The sequence below is a fragment of the Thunnus albacares genome, chromosome 17 (assembly GCF_914725855.1).
Source record: "Thunnus albacares chromosome 17, fThuAlb1.1, whole genome shotgun sequence".
NCBI classification, from domain to species: Eukaryota; Metazoa; Chordata; class Actinopteri; order Scombriformes; family Scombridae; genus Thunnus; species Thunnus albacares.
This window is the reverse complement of record NC_058122.1, coordinates 4,840,018-4,851,683: the sequence shown is the minus strand read 5'-3', so window position 1 is coordinate 4,851,683 and position 11,666 is coordinate 4,840,018. Positions and strand designations below refer to the sequence as shown.

Genomic DNA, 11,666 nt, shown 5'->3' with positions numbered 1-11,666 from the left:
CAAGTGAAATGGAAGCAGTGTTTATGAAGTCAGTGAATCTGTTTTCAAGTTGTTTATGTTCCAGAAAAGTGAAATATAATATTGTTAAGAATGCACAAGTTGAATCATTATTAGACTTGGAAAAACACAACTATGCTCCTCTAAAACATACCTTTATGGACAGGCCTGAAGCTCCCAGAGGTTTATTGAAGAGGAACTAAGGAACTTGCAGATTCTTGAATCTTCCTTGAGACGAATGCAATAATCCATCACAGCAAGCAGTTAGTTAGGTACTGAACAGAACAAACGTTTTAATGCAAGAAGTGAACAAATTCACATGATGCTTTTCAGTATGTCCATGTTTGTGTTCCAGATTTTATTTTACAAAGCCTCCTTGAATGCACCATTTAAGATTCCAGACATGTTTTAAGACATATAAACCTTAACACTATTAACATTAACAATTACATGTAAGACGATCCTTATCTTTTTTAAGAGAAATCCTTCTTATAACATTTTGTGCACTTCAGTCAGGATTGGGGAAAGTGCAAAATTGCTTAATAGAACTCTACCACATGCAGCCAGGCCAGGCAATTTACCAGTCAGTGACCAGTAGCTGAGATGGACATGGCAGACACACACCCAGTGTGTGTAATTGTTTGACCCTGAGGGTCATACCTAAAAACATTTGTCATGATTTTAATTATGTAGCTACAATAACTATGGCCTTTTTTGAAGTGATGTACCATAAATATTCTGGGGGAACTCATTCCCTTTCTTGTGAACACATGCTTTCTTAAGGTTAAACAAACATTTTGTCCATAGGTGTCCATCCAGGTGTACTGTTTACCTCCTGATGTCAGAGGTGGTGGATGGTTTTTGCTTACTGTGATATTTGGTGGATTCATGCTACCTCAGCTTACTCCATCTGATGTGTTTGAATCAGCCCAAGCCAGTGAGGAGGACACTCTTGGACTCTGGATTGACAAATGAGATCTTGTATATCCTGGAGTATTCTTGCTTACAGTACATCCTTGCTTACAGTACATGGTAAAACCTCAATCCTGAATATATTTGAGAGTAATTGGTGCTTTGGAGTGAGAATACTGACAGATCTGTATATGTCAACTCCAAGGAACACCAACAACACAAACATAATTCAAGGAGATGAGCCTAATATTGTAACTATGGACATGCTTAAGGGCATGCTGGAACAACAGAAAGAACTATGATGAATTACTAAAAAGAGAAGAAGCCTCTGTTAATGCTTTACTCAACTGATCCTGGATTCAACAAATAAGAGAGCTGACTCCCTGCTGACTGAGATTCAAGAGCTAAAGATCAGTCTGAAATACTCTCAAAAAGATATTGATGAAATAAAAGATGATCAATTATTCTGCTGAGGCTAAGGATCTCGTAAAACAGGTCCTTGAAATCAGATCAAAGCCATTGGATTCAAATGACTAATTTGAGAGGTTGGATTATCTGGAGAATCAAACCCGGAGGAACAATCTAGTCATTGAAGGCACCACAAAGCTCAAACTGGATGCACTACAGAGATAGAGCATGCACACAGGAATAGAAAATTTAGGGGTAATGCTGGGAAGCCAAGTTCAGTTGTGGTTAAGCTTTTACACTTTAAAGACAAACAATTTATGACAAAGGCAAGGGCTAATCTCAAGAGCACTTTGGTGTATATAAATGAAATTTGAAATGACATTTCAGATCAACTGCGCAAGAAGCATGCTGAACCGTTTTGTTGTATTTGTTTGTTTATCAAATGGAAAATTAGATGAATGATTAACCTTGTCTCTTAATTTACCAAAGGAGGGTTTAAAAATTGTGCATCTCAATATATGCAGTCTTAAATATAAAGTTCATGAGGTGACTTCCTTACTTAAAAATGAGAATTTTCACACACTCACCATTTCAGAAACTCTCTTAGATCCATCAGTAGATGTAACTGAAATGGCTGTCAGGATATAGTGTTTTCGGAAATGACAGAATCAGCTATGGTGGTGATGGTGTGGCAATATATATCCAGAATCATATACATGTTAGAGGGCATCTTTTTACTTCAGCTATTGAGGCCCTATGGATTCAAATACGTTTACCTCACACCAAACCATTTCTCTTAGGGTGTTGTTATAGACCACCAAGTGCAAATATTCAATACTTCGAATAAATATATGTATAATGCTACAGAAGGCTACAGACTGTGATAGAGAGATTTATTTTCTAGGTGACCTGAATATAGACTGGCTCTCAGCAACATGGTCATTGAAAAGAAAACTGAGTGATATTGCAAATGTATGCAACTGTGCAGGACAGAAATCAGCAACCTGTACTGACCACAGCTTCACTAATGTGAAAGAAATGTTCTCAAAGGCTGTGTCATGTACAACTGGCTTCAGTGATCATGATTTGGTGGTAACTGTCAGGGAAGCAAAAGTTCAAGTTGTTTTCCAAAGATCTTCTAAATCTTTTTGTGAGAATGACTTCATTAGGGACATAAATAAGGTACATTGGGATAAAGTGTGCGCAATAAATAATGTGGACACAGCACACAGCAAACTATTTACAAAAATGTTTTTAGCAGTGGCTGATAAACATACCCCCATTAGGAAATTCACAGTTAGAAAAAGAAAAGCACCTTGGATTGATGAGGAACTGAAAGCCTTGATGGCCCAGAGGAATAAAATGAAAATGTGTCAATTAAGTCTGGCAATACAACGGATTGGAAGTCATACTGTTCAGTCAGAAACCAAGTGACAAAAATAAACAGGAAAAAGAAAACAAGGTATTATTAGGATATGATAAATTAAATTAAACATGATGGAAAGAAACTGGAAAACTCTAAATTATATAATGGGTAGATCTGGGGATAATACACCGTCCTTCATAGAGTCAGACGGCACCTTCATTACAAAACCTCAAGATATTGCTAACTATTTTAATGAATATTTTGTGGGAAAGATGAAGAAACTAAAAAAATGAAATAACAATTTCAGATAGCAATTTTTCAAAATTAATTGATGGCTATCTTTTGAAAAATAGATTGTGAATTTGATTTTCTGCCAGTTTAGCCCTATTACATTACCCATATGTTTACAGGAAGGTGTATGCCCCCTTTCATGGAAAGCTGCAAAAGTTATTCCTTTACCTCAAACAAGAAGTTCATATTTACAGGTGCTAATAACTGGGGGCGTGGTTAGAGCTATAATTTTACTTATGTATGCATGTATGTGAAAGCATGTGTATACATTTATGTTCTTCATGTGGACCCCAGTTAGTGCAGCTGTTGCCTTTGTAACAACTAATAGGGATCCAAATAAACAGTAAACAGTCATATTGCTACATCCACACACACACACATTATTTCAGAGAACAAGTCAAGGTGAGTGAGTGAAAAGACATCTGTTTGTTAAATACAGTGTTTTGTTTATCACTGATGCGTGGAGGTATTTGAATGTGTGGGTGTGTGGAAACACTCAAACCTGGCTTGTATGCAGGTAGATCCAGTAGATTTTAAAGACAAAATTGATTTGATTTAATTTATTGATTGGGCCAGTGTGCAGTTTTAAACATTAAAGATGCATTGCACTGGAGTTAGCTTGATGCTAATTTGCATCCGTAGTCCCCCACAATCAAAACATAGAACAGCACAACAACAAACAGTACAAAGCAAAAAAAACCAAACAAACAAAATGTGTCAGGATGTTGTATAAAAAATAAACACTGGTCACTCGGATGAACTATAAATATAAAAAGCCTTTCATAAGTGCTCTGTACATAAAACTGACCAGTGTGAATCTGGACGCTCACTTTCAGAGAGCCCATACCAATAGACAGCCTAATTTCACACATCAGTAGGTTCCAGGATGGCAACATCAGCCTGTCAGGCAGTCACCACTTTGGTCCAGACTGAAATATCTTGACAACTACTGAATGGATTGCCAAGAAATTTTGCACTGGCATTCATTGTCCCCAGCAGATGAATCCTATTGACTTTGGTGATCATCTGATGTTTTCACATATCCAGGGAAATAACTCAACATCTGCAAGATGGATTGGCACAAAATTTCTGACAAATTCTGACATCACCATATCAGACCAATATTCTTTTTGCCTGCTTTCTTTGAGCCAATCAGTCCTTGGATGCTGTTGTCTAAATATCACTGTGATCCTGTCATTCTGCGTTTCAGACCTTCCACCACCCTCCTATCACCACCATTACCTTCAGGGTGTGTGAGGAGGTTCAACTGAATGAACTCTCATTTTACCACCACCAGATTAGATTTGAATCCTGTCCTATCTCCTAGCTTAATTGTCCTATGAAATGAAGACTTGCTTGACATTGGTTTCTTTCTCTGTTGCTAACCTCAATAGATATTGGTTTACATTATCAATTGATCTCTCCTTGTTACCTTGTTACCTTGTTACTGTAGTGACCTCCTTACTTTTTGCATCTCTAGAACCACTAGAATAGTTTTGATTCAATTGGAAATATTTCCTTAACTATTGGGTGGATTGGCATGAAATTTAGTACACGCATTCATGTTCCCCACAGGATGAATTGTGATGACTTTGGTGAAATTTTGACTTTGTATATTTGGTGATCCTAAGTATTGGACAAATTTAATAATGGCACTAGAGGAAAAGGCTCAATTGTATTTTGTGTTTAGTACTAAATAAATGTTAGCATATGAATGAACCATTGCATATGCTGACTGTTCTGGCTGTCATCTCATAATACATACTGGTCATGCATGTTTATGGGTAAATGTATCATCATATGTTAAAGCTGATCCACAGAATGCCTGCATGATGATGTTAATTCCAGGAAACAGAACAGATCATTACTATATGATCATAATTAAAAAGCCTGTGTTCTCTAGTTTCCTTAGTGTGACCAATAGTAACACATCCACAGAAGCACTCAAACCTCACATAGAGAATTATCTCTTCAAATATTATTCCAGTTGTGATTTTGAGTATGGTTAAAGTGGACAGCTTTTCCACCACAACATAATGAAATAGAACTTTTGCATTTGTTCATTAATTGTTTTTGGGCTGTCATTCCTTTCCAGTAATTAGTCTCCATTGTGAACTTGTACTGTATGCCAACAGACAGATTTACAAAGGAAAGGAAAGGAAGGAAGTAAAGGAATATTTTTTTCATCCACTGACTTGGTACCGTGACCTCTGACCTTTGATATTTATTATAATTTATCAGTTTTTATATTCTTTACTCTGTCATTTCGGCAGATCTGGTTCTCCATTGTTCGCTAAATGTGCTGTACTTCCAAACTATACAGTATAACAGCAAGTAGCATGGGGTAGTGGAAGGCCTATGCCTGTCTCAAAGGACTAAACAGCAAGTGCTAAGCTCTGCTTTGCATGGCTGCTGAAACACTGCAAGGATATGTCAGGAGAGGACAGGCAAGGTTAAAATGACTGGGGTTACGGGAAGAGAGAGAGAAAGAGAAGATGGGTGGCTTGCAACCTAGGTTAAAGGTGACAGGATTACTCTGCACATCTGCTAGCTTTTACACATTGTTGTGATTGGTCTAGTCTATCTTGGCTGTGATTGGTGCAGTCATGATGCTGTGGAGGCAGCCTGAGTCAGCAGGCCAAACAAGTATCTGACAGACTTGGACTGAGAAGCATCAGTAGATGAAAACCCAGAGAAGCGACATCCAAGGTGAGTGCTACTGTAGAAACACGACTGGCAAGTTGGACAGAGCTAGGCGCTAACTGCTGGGGCAACGTGTTACACACACATTTTAGCCTGTTAATAACACATTGCCTGAACTTTAAATTGCTGCCATCCATTTTCCAAGGCAGCTTTTTGGAATGCAATAAGAAAATCAACCAGCCGAGACTTGAAATCTGCTTGAGATATCACACTGTTGAACAACTTGTTGTCTTTATTTTCTTTATTGGCAATTTATTTTCTTTATTGGTAATTTATTGTCCTTATTGGTCATTTTCAAACTGTCATCCACTGCTGCTTGTCATTTGTAAAATAATTATTTACATCTGTGTGTAAGTGTATATATACTGTGTATACATATAGTGCAATACCACAGTGTAAAACTTCTCATTTTCAAGCAAAAATCTGCCACTTAAAACATTACTGAAGAACGTAGTGTGTGGTAGAAGTGGTGTTAGCAGAAAAATTTAGTAAAAAATGAAATTACTCATTATGACGAACTGCATATTTCATATTCTTAATTATTGATACATTAACGCTTACAGCAATGCATTATTTATTTATGATTGCATTATATTTTCATTTCCAAGTTAAATGATGAAATGGTCCTTTATAACCCATCCTTTACAAAACACATATGGATAATTGGGTCTAATTAAAATGGATAATATATAATTAATAATGTTAAAATCTCTGACTAGTCTGTTTTACTTAGTTCCCAAAAATCTCTCAATTGTTATGTAGAATCTGCAAAGTCACTAGTAAAAATAATGTGTTGGAGAAAAAATTAGTACAAGTTTTGAAATGGAAACACTCGTGTGTGGTACTTAATTATTTAAAGGGTTAGTTCAAGTTTCTTTTTTAGTCAAATCTTGTCATTCAGATAGTTTTGGCTTTATGTGTCATAACTTTTTGGTATCATACTCTGAAACTTCCGCCTCCACAATAATACAACAGAGATGAATTGAACTTTGTTTTGTAGCATTCTAAGCCTTAAAACTGTAATTTGAAAGACTCAGAAGCAATGTTTTGTCTTTCAAATAGCACGTTCTCAGTGTCTCGATTATGTAATGTGATTGGCATTTCAGTGCAGCAGTTTAGGAATTCCTGTAAGCATTTATGAGCTGATAAAATGAAGATGATTTATACTCATTCAGTCCTCTGATCACAGAGCAAGTAAATTGTGAGTTTTAAAAGGGTACAAGCGAAGGAGCACAGGGGCTGATAGAATGGTTTAACCTTTTGAGACCCATTGGAATGAGCAGCCTTTGTCTGTCCCACTGACATGATGGTTGAGATCAGGGGTGTTATCTCTAATTTGAGCAGTATAAGTAAACTATTACTGTTGGCTAAATAAATAGGAGTAATAGTAACATTAGTTAACTTTGAAATTTTGAAACATTAATCTCATTAAAAAAGTTAGATCAGGCTTCCAAAGAAGTAAACACAGAAAGGAGCAAGAAATAAAACATGAAGGAGTCTGATTATATTGTATATTTTGAGTATCATACAATATTATACAATTTCATAATGCCTGTAATGCACAGTGATTCTCGAATAATAACTTTAAAATATGACCAGTTTTATGATGGTGAAAAATGACTGCAACATTTAATAACTTACGAGTTCTTGTTAACATTACTTTCTGTTTTCTGATATTTTGATTGTGCCTTTTAGTCTCTAAAATTTTATTATACTACTTCTATGTTGCAACAGACTGGGCAAGAAATTTTTGGAAACTAATTCACCTAAATCCTGCAATTAAAACATGATTCTGGTGAAGTCTCATTTGGATGTCTTTTATTAAGAATTACAGCAATCCTTTCTCAGTGTAGGAGTCAGAGTAAGATGCTTTCCACCTTTATCCGGGGTATAATGAAGGCCTAGAAAACATGTGGAAATAATGTTCTAAAAGCTCATAGTGAAAGCTTCAAACAGTAAGTACAGTATGTCGAGAAAAGACTCATTACCCCAATAACCACTACAAATACATGTGTTTACTTGTTGATTCAGTTTTTTTTACAGGCACGACAATGGACGTATTAAAAGGGGAAGGGCTCTCACTGATTTTTGTTTGTTGCCACTGACTGTGACGCATAGCTTAGTAGTTTGCCAGCTGAGTGATTTAGTGGCTTAGTGTCGATTAGATTGGGTAAGATTTTAAAAAAGTAAAGTAAAATGGTTGCACTTCTGCTGAAAAATAATAACAATCTATCTCTCTGCACAATAACAGCAGATTAGCATGTAAAGCTACCAAGAACACTCAATAAAAAATGCTGAATGAAAACATGCATGTGACTGCAGGTATATGGAAACCCTCCGGTGGAAAACATGATGATGAAAATCTGGATTCTTATCCCCCTGCTGCTCCTGCTTTCACCTGGGTGTTGGGGTTGGTCAGGCCTGAGAACTGCGAAGTACATACATTACCATGGCAAGTTTACCTGGAGCCAGGCACAGAGCTTCTGCAGGCAGCGACACACTGACCTGGTCACCATCAGAGATGAAATACAGAATCTGGACTTTTTACCCGGCCAGGGCTGGTTGGGTTTGTACCGAGCTGATTCAACCTCTAAATGGAAATGGTCCAGAGGAGATGAGATCGCCAACTTCACCACCTGGAAGGGCAGTAAGTAAGGCTTGCTTGTAACTGAGTAAAGAATATCTAGATTAGTCCAGTAACTTCAAAATGATTTTGTAGATTACACCTGATTATTTTTTTCACCATACAGTGTTAATATCTGTGCTATCCACTTAGTAATCATTTTTTTATTTTATATTATAAAAATGTAAAAAGAAAAAAAACAAAAACAAACAAAAAACAAAACAAAATCATTTTGCTGACAAAGAGACAAAAGTCAAGCTTATTTCTGATCCACCTTTGCCTGGTTACTCCACTGATTTAGTATTGCTCTCCTATAACATTGTCGGACTCATGAAGAACAGTTTACAAAAAAGAATCAAAATTGATGCAGGAGACCCAGAAATATCGTTATTCTTCTTCCTTGTCAAAACCTAGCACCTACATTACCCACAATGCTGCTCTCTCTGGAGCCAAAAATGTTTTATACAACTTTTTTTCACATATGCAGTAGTACTTCCAAACACCTGTAATCAGACTTTGATGTGTAAAATCAGTGGAGTTTTCTTTTTAAAGCAGTTGTTGTGTTCCTCAGGCCACAGGTGATCCAAACACACACATCTGTTCTTCCACATTTGCCTGAACCATTAATTGTGTGTTTGGCATTCCTGCATAGAGGAAATAGTCCCCTATACGTTTCCAGCATGCCTGGTTATGCAACTCAGACGTTCTGCTTTGTTTATTCAGTACACAGGACGCAAAATTTTGCTGTGTTTGCTGTCATTTTGGCACTTGTTAATTCCACTTCCTAATGCAGCATTTGGTGGATAAATGACAATTAGTGTTCCATTAACATATTAAAGATGGAGTGCGGACTTCTGTCTCCCCCTTCTGGCAGTGAGAGTAATTACAAAAACACTGTCAAAACACGATTACATTATAGGCTCTACCATTGCCTACTCCATCATTACTGTTGCAGCTGTAAAACAGTGGATAAATTGTTTTGAGCATCACACAACCCCCACGAAATGAATCAGAATTTGATCCATTCGGTCCAATAACAAGTCTAGAACACCCACGCAATTAAATTGTTTTATCCCCCCTCAAGTTGGCAGCAAGCTAACCGGAAGTTAGCTGGCAGAAGTCTGCAATCATGCATTCATCCAGCCAGCACGGGAATGTCAAACCCAACACCAGATTAAAAACTCTGGCATAATGTGAAATACAGAGAGATTTATCTAGCAGTGATAGGCTTAATCAGCATTACGGCAAGGGTTTGAATGTAAAGGATGTTTATTTATATGTAAAAGTTCTGCACTGCAGGTTTATGGAAAGATTGAGAAAGTTTGCGCTGACTTGAATTTGGCTTTTTCAACATTTAAACAAAACCATGATCATTTCCATAAAGTGTTTGAATAGCCTAAACAGTATGTGGGATGGAGAATACGAATCCCGGTCTCTGGTTTAAAGCCCTGCTCTTTGTACACACAGTCATCCACCCAGACCACTGTCCTGTGATTTCTGTGAAGTGTGCAGTCGTCACAATTCTTGGATTGTGACGACATAGTCCCGGCAAGCAATTATGTTTCCTCCAAAATATTTTTCGCAAACCACGTTAGCAGAATATGTAGACAGTTACCTCAGCGATGCCATGTATAGTGAGAAAGCTACAGACACATTTATTTAACTATGCTGTTAAAGTTGCCATGCTGCCGTCCTGCATAAGTGGAAGTTCTGGTAAATTAGTTTTCAAAAAAACAGATCAGGATTAAATACAGCCAAGCAACAAAAGTGGAAGATACTATAAAGTTGTGAGCGCAGACACTCTAAATGGCACAAGCTGGAATGAAAATGGGACATCTTTGCCTTAAACAGGATAAGATCAGAGTTCATGTTTGCCCTAAAATAACCTCAGAGCAGCACTTAAGCTAACCAACTGCCTATACCAAACAGTTTTACCATAAAAATGGTTTGACTTTGGTTCAAATCTGGCTAGGGAACTACCTTGTCTCCATCTCTCTCTCCTCATTTCTTGTCAGTTTCTGTCTCTATAAAGGCAAAAATACAAATACATTTTTTGTAATGTTTTAACTAGACATACAGTAAATGAAGTAAATATCTGTAATGTGACTCCAGTCAAGCACTCCCATTTTTCATACCTCTTGCAGATGAACCAGACTTGGATGAAAACTGTGCTTATAAGAGGAAGTCTGACTACGCATGGCACAGCCATCCTTGTTCTTACACACATACTGTCATGTGTTATGACGAGAGGCTGGTTCTGGTGAAGGAGCAGAAGACATGGGAGGAGGCATTAGTTCACTGCAGGGCTCTGGAGGCAGTGGACCCAAATCAGCCAGCTGATTCCTACCGGAACCACCGCTACGACCTGGCCACCCTACTCACTCAAGATGACTACAACTTTGCACGAGAGAAAGCGCAAGAGGCTACGATTGATGAGGTAGGGTAGTTTTCTACAGTGTGCATGTGTAACTGAGCTGCTCCTCCTCTGTGTTTATGTCTCTCTGCTAAATGTTGGCAGGTGTGGACGGGCCTGCGTTACCTGGCTGGTCAGTGGTTGTGGATAAGTGGAGAAGAAGTGCAGTACATGGATATTCATGGCTGCCCAAGTCAGAGGTTCTGTGGTGCCCTGGTGAAAAACGGCACTAGTTTCCTCAAGATAAGAAACTGCAAGCAAAGAAAGTACTTCTTCTGCTACAAGAAGCCTTAAACACATCTTTCTTAAGAAAATCTCATGCTTAAAAAAGTTTGCTGTACTTCTTCCTCCCCAGTTTGTGTCTCATGTCTGTGATCATGGCAGAGGCACTAAATGTTTCCTTCCTTTCCTCTCCATTAAGCTTTACTATCAGTGTGAAGTTAGCTTGATATTGACCAGCAAGTGGATTGTCCTTTCAACTGTTTAATAACCTTGAAATAAAAGTGTGTTTGACTTATTTATGACTACTGAAAAAATCACACAGTTGCCTCTTTCAATATCTTAGAAATTATTTTCATGTGAATCAACATTTTCCCCTTTTTCTATAAACTGAAGTCAGAACAAAATCTAAATTTATGTAACATATAAACAAATATGTTCTCAAATATTGAGAAAATGGTTGCAAGACTGTCATTGATATAGTTGTACTTTTATCCGTAAGTATTTGAAGCTGGAAAAATATTCACGGACTATTCAACATCAAGTTACCATTTTAAATCTTACATTAAACTTTTACTTTCTTGCACAGAAACCTTGAAGCTTCATGAATTATATTTTGAAATTAACAATATGTGTAATGTGGAAGGGATCTCTTGTAGTGATGAAACCACAGAGAATTATTGCCCAGTTCTGAAGTTTCCCCTCAGCTCAACAGAGATTTTTTTAGCAACATT

The 11,666-nt window shown here is 37.3% G+C and overlaps 1 protein-coding gene across 1 annotated transcript; it reads left to right on the top strand.

Moving 5' to 3' along the window:
- The first annotated feature begins 7,957 nt into the window (after positions 1-7,957).
- On the top strand, positions 7,958-11,395 carry LOC122967555 (secretory phospholipase A2 receptor-like). Its single transcript, XM_044332250.1, has 3 exons — positions 7,958-8,324; positions 10,445-10,737; positions 10,819-11,395. Exons 1-3 carry the CDS (start codon positions 8,027-8,029, stop codon positions 11,005-11,007), a joined length of 780 nt encoding a protein of 259 aa, XP_044188185.1. The 5' UTR covers positions 7,958-8,026; the 3' UTR covers positions 11,008-11,395.
- Positions 11,396-11,666: the final 271 nt, after the last annotated feature.

Bases quoted from the DNA above. Each gene is read 5' to 3' on its own strand.
- LOC122967555 (XM_044332250.1), top strand. From the start codon at position 8,027: ATGATGATGAAAATCTGGATTCTTATCCCCCTGCTGCTCCTGCTTTCA. The intron at 8,325-10,444 runs GTAAGTAAGGCT...TACCTCTTGCAG, and splicing joins CTTCACCACCTGGAAGGGCA to ATGAACCAGACTTGGATGAA. The intron at 10,738-10,818 runs GTAGGGTAGTTT...AAATGTTGGCAG, and splicing joins AAGAGGCTACGATTGATGAG to GTGTGGACGGGCCTGCGTTA.